Below are 13,953 nucleotides of genomic sequence, written 5' to 3' on the forward strand. Positions count from 1 at the left end.
TGGACCCCTCCTTGTTCGGACCATTTCTTGATTTCTTCAGGAGTAGCATGTAACTGTATATCTATGACGTCTTGTGTAGGGTCCTTAACTGTCATGCATGTAATCGGATCTGGAGTGTGTGTTAGGTTAACTGGACTGTCTGGAGTCTGTGCTGTAAGCTTGGCTGTGCGGTCTGCTAGATCATTACCTTGGGAAATAATGTCAGTAACTTTCGTATGTGCTTTGCACTTCATGATAGCGATAGATGTCGGTAAATGTATGGCATCTAACAGGGCTTGAATAAGGAGACCATGCTGAATCTTGGTTCCATGAGAAGTCATAAAACCTCTCTCCTGCCAGAGCACTCCGAAGTCGTGTACAACTCCGAATGCGTAACGTGAATCTGTGTAAACATTAACTTTCAAGTTCTTGGCGTGTATACAGGCTTGTGTCAGAGCAACTAGCTCTGCTGCTTGAGCGGACAGGGTGTCAATACGGTGTGTCTCAATAACTTCGGTGTCAGTAGTTACTGCATACGCGGCGACTAGTTCTCCTGTACTAGTTCTCATACATGAACCATCCACATAAAGTGTCAGGTCGGGATCTGGTAACGGAATATCTGTCAGGTCTTGTCTTGGCTTTGTCGTAATATTAACTACTTCCACACAGTCATGTGGGTCAGGATTTGAACTAACTGATGGTAACAGTGTAGCAGGATTCAGGACATTGCAGCGTCTAATTTCTATGTGTGGCTGGAACAGTGTCAATTCATAACCTGTTAAACGTGCAATGGTCAAGTGCTGAGTTTGTGTTCGGTTTAAGAGAACTTCTACTGAATGTGGGACTTGTACTGTCAGGGAATGTCCTAAAACTATGGAATCACTTTGTCTGATAGCTAGTGCTGTAGCTGCAACTGACTTGAGGCACGCAGGCAACGCCTGGGCGACTGGATCTAATGTGCTCGAAAAATAAGCACAGGGCTTGTATTGTCCTGCTTGATCTTGTGTGAGAACAGATAATGCTGTACCTTCGCGTTCAGTAACGAAAAGTGTAAAAGGCTTACTGTAGTTCGGTGTAGCTAGAACTGGAGCTTGACATAGGACTTTCTTTAACTCGTTGAAACTAAGTGTGTGTTCAGATGTCCAAGGGAGGACAGTCGATACGGCTGCCTCCTGTGTCGTTAACTGTATCAGTGGCTTGGCTAGAAATGCATACTGGGGAATCCATTGTCTACAATAAGAAGTAAGGCCGATAAAGGCACGTACCTCCTTCTGGGTTCTGGGCTGGGGAAGACTCGCTATTAACTGGATACGGTCTGGTGTCAACTGCCTACCCCTCTTGGACAGCAAGTGTCCTAAGTATACCACTTGCTGGACACAGAATTGAAGCTTCGAAGGGGACACTTTGTGCCCCATCTCGGCAAGGAAATACAAAACTGTAAGTGACGCTCGTTCGCAGTCACGTTCAGAACGGGCTGTGATCAGTAGATCATCGACATACTGGAGCAGGGCAGTGTCAGTTGGCATGTGAATGTTGTCTAGTTGTCTCTTAAGTGCTTGACTGTAAATACTAGGGCTTTCTGTGAAACCTTGAGGAGCGCGTGTAAACATATAGCTCCTTCCATTTAAACAAAATCCGAAAAGAAACTGGCTGTCTGGATGAATTGGAACACTAAAAAATGCATTCTTGAGGTCAATGACAGTGAAGAACATGGCTTCGGAATCAATGGCTGTTAATAGGGAAGAGATGTCTGGGACAACTGGGTACTGAGGAATAATACATTTATTAAGCTCTCGTAAATCAATCACTAATCGATATACTGGGGGTGCATTTGGATCAGTACGTTTCATAACTGGAATGATCGGAGAATTGCATATATTGGAGTCAGTTTCTACAACTACTCCTTGAGCCATGAGCTCGTCAATAATTTTTGATAAGGCTGCTACAGCCTCGGGTGGCAATCTGTACTGTCTGATTCGGGGTAACACTACACCTGGTTTGAGAGTCACACGATAGGGTGTGATTTGCATATAACCTACATCAGTTGGACCTTGCGCCCATAAGTGCTGTGGAACATTAGACAATCTTGAATCAAAATCTCGTAATACATAGTGACCCTTAAAGTCACGTAGGAACAGACGTATTCCCTCTGGGGAACAGCAAATAACTGCACCTAATTCTTTCAGTGTCTTGATGCCTAATAGGTTTTCTGGACATGACTTAGTAAGTAACAGATCAGTAGTACGGGACAATGGACCTACTTCTAGAGTGACTGGCTTTGATATCTCGTTAACTATTGGCTTTCCTGAAAATCCAAGGGAAACATTTCTTGAGCCTGAGAGCGGAGCCCCTGGAACTTCGGCGTGACTAATTGTGGTCCTACTTGCCCCTGTATCGATCAGAAACTTTCTGTCTTTCCCTAATACTTGACTGTGAACATAGGGACCTTCTTGATCTACAGGTATCTCGATGAGAGGCAAGCCTACCTCCCTCTCTAGGCTGTTTCATGAATATGACTGGTACTCTGGATACTCGGACTGTGCATACTGGTACATCTGTGATGTGACATGCTGTGTTGCAGCAATAGGCTGCGGAGCTGTAACTGTCTGTTGTGCATTCTGTGGCTGAGGAATCTGTGAAACTTGTTCTTGTCTAGGCGGACGTGGTCTTTCTTTAGTCTTACCAGTAGCTATGTTATGTTTCAGAACTGCACACTCGTTTATAAAATGACCTGGCTGTTTACAATAATTGCAGTTCCCTTTAACGGGAGCTGCAGGATGACTGGCTTGATTCGGACCCCTCTTCTGACTGTCTTGAGGAACAGATTGTGCAACTAGCACTTTCATTTTCGTGTCTTTCATACGTTTTCTTTCGTGTTCTTGCTCTTCCCTGATTCTATTCTGGTGATACTGGAGCATCTGGAGCATCTGGGACGGGGTATTAGCTTGCCAGGTGCTTTCGACTTTTAAAACTCGATTTTTAATTTGTGGACTTGAATTCTCGACTAATTTGGTAACAAAAAGATGAGGGTATGACTCACTACTTGTCTGTTGATACTGAAACATTTTTCAAATCTAGAATAAAAATCACTAATATCTTCATCTTGTTTCTGTTTACAGGCTGAGATTGCATCCCAGTCTTCCTTCCTCGTTGTCAATAATCTGGGTAAAACTTGAATCAATAATTCTGGTAATTCTTTACATTTATCTCCAAGACCGGTACCTGGTACTCGTGCCTTGTCTTCAGCTTCTAGAGCTGCCCAATCGATCTTTTTCTCTCCCACCTCCCATTCTTTTTCCTTTAACTTTTCATACACCCCTGCGGGTAACAGGACCTTTAACATTTTAATGATATCTGGGTAAGTGTATTCTCCCATACGGAGCATGTCTTTTAATTCTCGATGGAACCCCGCTGGATCTTTGTCATGACAGGGAATTAATTTTTTCATTTCAAGAAGTTCCATCTTTGATATTGGAGTGTATACAAACACTCGTTGCATTTCGCCACCCGCCCCTTGGACTGGGTGGACTTCTCGTAACGGATTCTGTCTGTCTATGTAGAATGATTTACTTTCTGGGGGTGAGACATGAACAAAATGCGGGTTCAAAAACGTTCTATATTTGTGGCGCTGTTCTAGAATGACACTAATTAAATCGGTACCTAGACCTCTCCATCTATACTGGAGTAACTCGTTCAGGATATCGTGTAACGGGCCTGGATCAGAATGTTGACCCTCATACAGAGTAATGAGGTGCTGGATCATATACATACCCACCAGTCGCTGCTCGGCTGGGGGCAATTTCAGAAACATTTGTGCCACTATTTCGTCTGGAAAAGTGGTAGAATCAGTAATCCACCGGACTGCTGATCGGGCTAGTTCTTGTTCATGCATATTACTTAACTCACTATAACCGATTCGTGATTTCAGGATGTGATCGGTAACTTGAAATACTTGTTCTAGAGAACCTTGTTCTGGAGCTGGATGATGGAAAATAGACTTGTGTTCTAGGCGTAAATGGCGATCTGGACATCTAGATTTTCCTACATACGCTATTCTGGCGGGATTCTCGTCTTCCTCTTCAGGATCAGAGATACTTTCTTTCTCGCTTACTTGGGCTGCTTTACGCTGTTCGTGTATCTTTATTATCTCCTTACGGATTTTCTTGTACATACTCTCCATAGCACCGACGGTCTTGTGCTTACCCTCGGCTATATTATCACTCCACCTTGTCAGGATTCTCATTTCGGCGGGATCTTTAGACGGGTAATCTTGTTCTCTTATTAGACAATTGATCAGGAACTTTAATATCATGAGCTGGATCTCGGCTTTCCTTTGAGACATAATCTCGCCAATACTTTCTGGATCATCCCCTGTACGGATGAAACGATATATTCTGTCTAGATCTTCTTTCATATTCGGTAAGGTGACTAGATACTCGGTCACTCTCCTTACACGTAAGGAATATAAAACCATATTATATTCGCCTGGAACTGGATCATAGACACATTCGTTAAGGGTTTGTCTGATTTCTGTAACAGACTGATGTTTGGGCGTGCGCTGTAACGCTTGAGCATGTAATTCGAGTAATGTTAAACGCTTGTGTGGCGGCGGGGTTTGAGGAAGACCTCCTCCTGCGGCCCCTAGACTAGAATCGTCGACTGACATTCTTCGTCCTGGCAAGGTCGGTAATTGTAACGTGGGCTGGACTTGTATGGCGGGCTGACCCGGGGGTACCGTTAAGGGCACCCCGGTGTCTGGAGGAGCATGAATTACCTGATTTACAGGGACTGGCGGAGCGCGAACAGGATTTGCATATTCGGGGACTGTGTCGTCCAAATAGGACGAAATAAAAATATCAGCTGCGGTCGGTTTGTGACGTAGCTTGGTCGGAACTAATGGTGGCGGGAAATTACTGGATGCCTCTGGGGTTGCTTTTGGCAAGCCTTCGGCAAGCAGAGGATACATACCCTTAATAAGGGCATGCCTCTGTCTGTCTGACTGTTCGGCTTTGACTCGTTCACCTATCTCGATTAATTCTCTTTCTTGGACTCGTTCTTGGGATTCTCTACTTAACTCTGACTTTCTGACTTCCTTTTCCGTTCTTTTATGAGCTTCCTTACGCCATAACTCGATGGCATCTTTCTGTGACTGTCTGGCTTTCTTTTTCCATAATGCTTCTTCTACTCGCATGATACATTCGGCATCCCATGTACCCGATACGGGCCATCTATACTTTTCTTCTAACTGTTTGGTATACTCTACCCATAAATCTAGATATAATATGGCGCTTATGCCATGTTTCTGATACATAAAATGACCTGGACTGTCCCTGGGCGGGACAGGAACTGCTTCTTCTAATAAACCCTTTCTAGTTTTTAACTGACGTAACTTGGAAAATATGGGCATGACTGAACTGTAATCTAGACACAATACAATATACAATAAAAACACGAAATCACATCGCACTCATACCACAACATTAAAATACATGCAGAACATTATGAAATAACAGTTCGAACAGAATATTACCTGGAATACTGAGAACAGAAACAGAACAGAATTTCTCGAGAACGGAACAGACTAGAATTACTGGATGCACTGCTGTAACAGTACGACATTTACCGGTCTCATAAAGAGACACGTCAGAACCCGCATCCACCGAAGTGGACACTTCGTTTGTGGGACTGTGTACCACCAACCCACAGACCAGAGTCAATTAAAGTGACCCTGTCTAGATACTACCCCAGCAACGGTACTCACCGGGCAGCAAGAACGGAAGGCCTCGGACTGGACTGGACTGCTACGGCGACGGACGACGAACTTCGGACTTCAGTTACGGGTGGGCCTCCGGATACCTCGGACCTTGGACTCTTGGCTTGGGCTCTGGTCGGGACTCGCCGCGTTCCTCCACCGTCTCGTTCGGATGCTGGACCGCCTCCTCCGTCTCCTCCGTGGGCCTGAGGGATACTTGAAGCAGAAATATCTGCACGTGGCCGGTATGGTTCCGTCACGGCTGCAGAGGGTCAGGGGGTCGGCGTGGCTTCACCGACGCGTGGGGAAAGGGCAAGTCCCTATTCGGGCGCAATTATGTGGTATATAAATAAATAATACCGGATCTATTTTTGAATGAATGAATGAATAACAGATAGCTCAATAAAATAAGAGTCAAGATTCGAGGTAGTAGGAGTTTCTGCAGGTTTATTACAGCATAAGGACAGGATCAGGACAACCTGCATAGAACAGAGGTGACAGGGCCCAGCAGGACAACTGGGGCCCAGCAGCTGCCGGGGCTTGATCTGGGATGAGCGCGCTAACTTTTAATAACAATACATCAACTTATATACAGAGCGCAAACACATAGCATTACATTGCAGTAGGCGTAGCAGTGGGTGGAGCAGAAGGCGTGACGCGTAGCAGTCGCGAAAGATAACAGTAAAAAGAGGTGTAACTGGGAGTATACTTAGACATGTGATGCAAACGTAACAGAATATGTCATGAATGGGGCGGAAACATAGGAGGGGGCTACCTAAGGAGCCGGGACCTCTAACCTAATGGTGCGCGAAAACTGGCAATGACGTGTTACTAGGAGAAGCTGGGGGCTACGAACTCTGTGCTAGGAGCAGAGACTAGAGTCTGGAGGGTCGGAGCGACATGTACCTAAACCCTATCTGGTATCTGGTGTTTAGGGAACATGTTGATATAAAACTAGAAGTCATGAGGGGAAAAGCTAACTTGATTCTAAGACTGGACCATGCATTATTCTACATGTAGTGCGTGATGAGGAATATTAAATGACCATTAATACAGTATTTCTCTAACGTGGAGCCGAGTAGGCTAGACAATGACGGAAACTATTGATGCAGTTCAGTGGCTTAGGAATGCAAAGAAGGAGGACTGAACTGATAACTGGAACTATAACATACTTTTGGCAGACTCAGAGGCAGAGCCAAGCTGCACCGGGCTCTGCGAGGCAGGAAGTAAGTGAAGGGTCGAGGATACAGGTGGGGGCTGTATCGCTCCTCAGCGAGGCTTTCAGGAGACAGGAGCTGAATCTGATGTCCGGGCCCTTTTGAGGCCTAGAAACGGGGACTTTATAATGGAATAACGTGCACACTGAGAAACGTGGCAACATTACTTCACATAGGCCTGATATTCGTAGTATTCACGAGGACTGGAAAATGACATACTAGAGGGGGACACAACTGTAATTGCGTCATTAATCGGACATGGGGAATAACATATGCATATTGGTCATGCACACATAACATATGATGGATGAGGCGTAGGGACACAGAACATGGCAAAATTTACTTTTCCACACCATTTATTTATCTGTTTTCAAAACCAACACATAAATACAAATTTTGTCATTTACAATGCCAATAGCTCTAACTTTTCCAAAGGCAAAACCATTGCATTGTAAATGCTGGTTTGCTTTTTTAACAGGGGCTGAAATACAGTGGAAATAGATAATGCACCAGTGATGGGAAAAGTGTTGCCCCTGAATTCAGGAAGTTTGTATTAAACGGTCAATCAGAAAACATGCACAGGCAAAGGCCATACGTCCTGCCTTTATAATGGAAGGTTTAGGCTACAGCATTGAAAATGCTCGTTTGTGGTGCACGGTTTAAAAAAAAAGTGTACATCTGCCCCTTCCCCAACACCCTAACTGCTGCCTTATTGTTCCATGGCTGAGCTTTTTTTTTATTGAAAATATCCACGTAATTCGGCTGGAACTCCATCTACAGAAATATATCAGCCAAATAAACACCAACAGATGGGGCATATTGATAACTTCGACCATCTCTAAACAGGCATAGTACATGGACATTACAATCTATATGGAGGATAAACAAAGTCACAGCAAGATTCACCGAAAGGACACCGTCTCCAATTCAGTACTACACACTAAGCTCTGTCATCCAAGAAACCTCACAATTAATATCCGTATGGGTAAATTTTTTCCACCCAATAGAAATTGCAGTAAAGAGATATCGGGAAGAAGCACAAGAAAAATACAAAATGACTGGCAAGTACGGATTATGCCCAAACAACTCTAGAACATGCAGTCAAAGAAGTTTCTGACATGGATCGATTCACGAAACAACAAAAACAACATATTTGAGTTACTGAAGAACCCATATGTTTCATGAGCAACTACAATATCACCCACCAATATATCTGAAAAATCCAACAGATGCATTGGAATGTATTCAGCAACAACACATCTACCCAGAATGGGATCTTGCATTATCCTCAAATTGATTTTAGGAAAGCACGCAACCAGAAGCAACAACTGTGCTGACCTTTATTCAAGGATCAAGGGAAACAACAAATAATATTAATGGACAACCCAAAGGTCTACGTACCATAATTGCTCGATCTGCAAACTAGGTGAGAACATATCTACAGAACTTGTGTAATGGATAAAGACAGAAAATACTTTCATAGGGTCATTGCAACTAGACCTTTGTAATCGACATAACATAATGACCTTGCAAACAGATATAAGTTGCAAGCAGCACCAGACCATTAAAGACTCGCATTCAGGAACATCCATAAATCAGACACCAAAAAGCCATTATTGAAACATTTCCCACGGCACCATGAAACAAATCGTTCAGTTTTGTGTGATTAGAGGAAATATCAAAAGATGTTAGAGGACATGATCAAGTACTCAAACTATGAAAAGGGAAAGCAAAATGATCATAACGACAGACTCCGTATGCTACCGACTTAATAAAGAGGCAGAGTCGCACTACTGGATTTACTTCTCCAGTACAGACCCTTAGAATAACAATACATGCCAGTCTTCTTTCCCCTGACATCTCACCATGGAAGGCCACAACGCATTCATTTGGAACAAAGCCCTTGACCAATTATTTTCTATACAGGCTCCACTAACCTTTTAATTGTAACACATCATGACTCATCGCTCCTATGAACTATATGAATTCTTAACAGTCCCAGAAAAATACTCCGACAAGAATATGTATATACCCTTTCAAGATTGGACTGCTTATTCAGATCTCTCTAACTTCCCATGTAATGTCTTCCCTTCTATTAGGATAATGATGACTAGATCATTAAAGGTTCTAAAAATTGCTTTTACTGATTTACTCTTTGTGCCTCACAATAAACTCTGTCCCAGCTCCCCTGTCCTATGAGCCAAGATGACCATGGGAAACTATGAAATTTCATCCCAAAATCAAATGCTCATGCTTGTCTATTTTTCTGTGCTTCACATGTAATTCCATTTCAAATCCATGAGCCACGAACCAGAAAGTCTTTAGGCACTTTTATGAAATATCATTAAATAGATTATATCTTTTCTGCAACTAAGAATCATGGGCATACTATCTTTTCTGCAACTAAGAATCATGGGCATACCTAACTATCTATAATACACCATAAACTATTATTATTTTGGGAAACTGTCCAAATACTATTTGGTGTAACCATTCCTCATAATGTATCACAAAGTTGGACATATTGCTGCACAAATCCGGATGTCACATCAATTAACTATCACTGATCACATTAAACAGACTACAATACATGAGATATGCATCTTACGCAACATATCTTAGGACTTCCTTACAAATACTGGCACAAAGACGCAAACGTCATCATCCACCTACTACAACAGCATCTTTCTTCCTATTCAGTGACCTACATTGGGACACCTATCGCTTTAGATTGGTCCGACAAATCACTTGCTTTTTTCCCCTGATAAACAAACCCTACGGGGACACCTACCACCCAGAGACATGTCAGTGACCTAGTTTTCTAACCTGAGAAAATTGTCCCCTTGAGCATTTAGTTTTATGAATTATCTGATAGCTCCCCAACTTCTCACATCCATTGAAGCATGTACGGCTGGCTGTCATTCCTCTCCAAGATGGCTGCCAATTAGACAACTCACTATTTATAATAAACTTTGACAAGCCTAATCTGTTACAAACCATATGTTAACCTTCTCAATTACATACATTATAAACATTGACTATTCTTTATTTTTCCTGTATTTGTGGCCATAAATACTACTGCCCCTTGGTTCCTGAACATGCATACCATTCCCTCACTAAGATAGACACCATAGGACATGCGGTTACTTCCGCTATTGCACCCCCCACCCCCACAGCGCTCCCATAGTTCCAAATCCTCACTGTCATTTCCCTGTAACACATGCTTCCCTGTATTGTCTCCATCAGACCTCTTATGCGCTTGATACGCAATCCATAACCTGAAGATCCCATTTCCATCGATCTTTCCTCGCTCAAGATCGCCACCAAATTGGATGTATGGCACAACCGACCACTTTCGCCATTTTTTGCACACCTTTGGAGAGCTTAAAAATGAGACCAGCGCCACTCGTAAATTATCCTCTGACCATAATACACACTACTGCATACCAAAGGGACCACAATTACTTAGAGAATGGGATCCTGCAGAAACTCCCTTAGCTTATATTACACATGGATTGGCACTTGTATTGAATATACTGAAGACAACTGAGATATACAGTTACTGGATAGCGGTACTTCTGTGCGGATCATAGTCGGAAATGGTACCCTTCTGTGAAGAAAGATCTATACACACCAAGGTCAAAAGCAGGGGTGTATGTGGTCACCATATCTTTTCAATCTTTTTATGGTCGACCTTTGTCCAGCCCTCGATGCAACTAACAGCCACGCCCCTCGCCTCGAAACATCTGTATTGAATCACTTTATGCAGACAAAGTGGCTTTGTGCAGTCAAACCAACGTTGTAGACCTGCAGAGATTGATAAAACACCCTGCAACTGTACGCCACCCAAAACAACCTAACCATCAACAAAAATAAAACAAAGGTGATGATGGTGAGTGCATGACACTTGTGCATGTACACCCATGACACAGAAAAGCAAAGAAATATCAAGGTGTCCTGCTGGACGACAAGGAATTCGTTAAGCAACAGCTGCGAGCAATCAAAAATAAGAGCAGTGTCTTAATTACAGCCTTCAACATGTATGATAAATGTTTTATGGGCCCAACACTTGACCCACCACTAAAGGCAATAGTGGAAATGGTCCTGCCAACCCTCACATACAGCAAAGAGGTCCTCCATGATCGTGATGCAGTCCTATTGGATAAACTTCAATAAAAAGATACATCAGCAAGTCTTACTTAGTACAGTTCATCTCCCAGACAGATACACTTAGATTTTGGTCTTCTGAGGCAAACAAATCAGTAGGTAAAGTGCTGCTTCAAGCTAAAACACTCAGAAGCCAATACACTGAATAACATCCAGTGGGCCACAATTCCCAACACAGGCAATGTTAACAGCAATAAATTTAAAGAGTACTGAGACAAATCTTTAGCAAGCCTACAGCCAGGCAATTTTGTGGGAGCTACCAGTCACATATGATTGCAGCCGACTATAAACCGAAAATATAACTTCTATCTTTGTTCCAAGGGCCAGGCTGCTAGTCGGGGAGAGGAGACTTACAGCACGCCCTTGTGCTATCTTGGCTCCTATGCAGAACTCATAAGCAAGCTCCACAAACCCTGTGTACTTTTGCCTTTGCCAAAAGGCACCTTGCAGAAGCGCACTTTAAAAGAAGTCTTTTGTGCCATCTGGGGCGGCAACTTTTAACTATCTTAATCTGCTATTTTAAATAGATTCTTTTAAAATCTAATGTTTTGCATATTTTTGCAAGGATTTTTAGTAACTGAAGCAAATAAAGTTTACTTACTTACTGAAGATAACTTGTAGCAACCATCTTTTACCTTCACACATTGTTTTTTCCTTATAAAAACAATTTGTTTTCGGCCAATCACACGCTAACTGACTTTCCCCCTTGACTTGACTCTCAGACTACTTATGTGCCATACTGTAAGCAATACACTGGAGGCACGTTGTAATTATTTAAGTAGGACCTGCTTAACGTACTAGTATACCATCCTATAAAGTTTACCTTTTTTTTTTGCTTCTTTCTCTCTACAGACAATCTTTCTTATGCACCTCTTACCTGTCTCTCATCACTATTTTATTCCGATGGGACGTGATAAATACATCAGATATATAACTGACCCTCCTACTATATCATATTATATATACTCCAAAGCAAAATCCATTTAGGTTTCAATGTTCTTGCCTAAAGGAAAAAACAACGCGGAAGCATATCCCGAAACCTTAAGGTCCTCTGAACTCACATGTATAAAACAATTCGGATGTACCGGTCATATGCCCAGATTCAAATGTCCAGTGGTAATCCACTCAGTACAGGTTTATCAGTGAGAGAGTGGTCTGTATAGTAATCAGCACCATTCGAACTAACAATTTGTGTCCTAAAACGGGACAGGGATGGAGGTGATCAACAGAGTGGGTGAGTTGTAGTGAGCTGGGTCTCCAGTCTCATATCTACAGTGAGGTCGTTGGTTGGTGAGGGAAGGTCCACAGAAGAGACTGAGAGAAGGTCTCAGAGGAGGAAATGATGTGGTGTGGTCTAAAGGTTTTAGAGGTAAAGTGGTAGCGGCGGTCTCAAAAGAAGGATGACTAGAGAGTGACGAATGTTTAGAAAACAAGATTCCTCTCTTAGAGGGGATAAGCTCTCAAGCAGACTGGGTGCTGAAGACAGTCGCAGGAGGGGGACCAGGAAGAACCCTCGTTATCAATCATAGGTGGAGACTATGCAGAGATCGGTAACTGTTCTCAAGGTACCAAGTTATTTCTACTGGCAACAAAGGCGGTAGACGGAAATCAGTAAATTAGGCCAATTTCCGGGCACGTCACGCTATAGTAGAGCTAACAATTTGAGGGGTGGTATGGGAGATACCTTAAAATGGGGAGGATTCTGTATAGAAGATAAGTTTGCGGGAGAGAACCTCTTGATTTTGCAGTACCTGGTTTGAGATGGGTGGGTTACCCGGGATTAAGACAAGTTTGGGGGAGGGGGGGGCAGCGGATAAAGCACGGGGGCTCACCGGTGGGAAGCGGGCATTGTACTTCTTCTTCTTGCTTGGCATGGCTGTCGCTTCACACACCGTACACAAGGAGCGGCCACCAATGCCGCCACAAGAGCCTCTGCAGCGTCGCCGCCCGCTGTAGCCGGTATCCACAGGGGTCCCAGCGCCTGCTTCGCTCCGTAGAAGTAGAAAAGAGACTATCATCAGAAGCAGCGGTGGCTTGACTTCAGTCAAAACGTCGCTCCTTTTGCGTCACTTTGGCGGCCATCTTGAAAGGTGTCGGTGGCTCTTGCTCGCGTTTGGGGTGTCACAATGGATGCCATCTTGAATGTAGCGTTTGAAGATTGTCCCACTGTTGGCGTCACAAAGTGGCTCGTCTCAAGAAGGGAATTTGGTGGGTATGCGTAAGTGTCCTTATCTCAGGCACATGGTCCGCTCTATGATACTAGGTTGAGACATTAACGCCTATCTTGGAAAGTGTTTATAGGTACAATCAAATGAAAAAAACAATGGCTGCAGTTGTTTTTTTTCTTGTAGCGACCATGTTTACACAAGACTCAAATTCTTCGTGAACAAAAATCTTCAGTTCTACTAGGGACACGAGGCAAAGTTATGCACCCCCTTATCTGCTTTTATACATTAGCAGCCATGTAAATATAGCAACATACAAAAGAATGCAGTGGGACAAATACTTCAGCAACCATAGTTCAAAGAGAAAAAAAAACAATGGATTCCATAAATAGTAAACAATCCACCAATCACAATGCTGGTAGTCATAGGAACAGTAGTAGAAACAGGTAAACCCCTCATCTTGCTGCAAGGAGACATTCTATTGGCGTGAAAATCACAAGGAAGCATTCTTCTGAAACTGAAAAACAATCTACTAAATATTAAATTGCATGTCTAAATGCACCCTGGGGGTAAATAGAAAAACATGCCAAGACATTATAGATCATTTCAATCCAGAATAATACAGGTGGGATAATCCTCTTCTCTGTGTCCTTAATATAATTGAATGTTCATG

At 43.1% G+C, this 13,953-nt stretch overlaps 1 protein-coding gene across 1 annotated transcript in view; it reads right to left on the reverse strand.

Annotated features, from left to right (window-relative positions):
* DRAP1 (DR1 associated protein 1) overlaps positions 1-13,457 on the reverse strand; it is a 232,081-nt gene extending 218,624 nt beyond the window's left edge. Inside the window, exon 1 of the mRNA XM_078660703.1 lies at positions 12,948-13,457. Within this exon, the coding sequence (XP_078516829.1) occupies positions 12,948-13,133 (186 nt within the window). The 5' untranslated portion in view covers positions 13,134-13,457. The remainder of the gene's footprint in view (positions 1-12,947) is intronic.
* Positions 13,458-13,953: the final 496 nt, after the last annotated feature.

The sequence above is a fragment of the Lissotriton helveticus genome, chromosome 9, assembly GCF_964261635.1.
Source record: "Lissotriton helveticus chromosome 9, aLisHel1.1, whole genome shotgun sequence".
In the NCBI taxonomy this organism is placed as follows: Eukaryota; Metazoa; Chordata; class Amphibia; order Caudata; family Salamandridae; genus Lissotriton; species Lissotriton helveticus.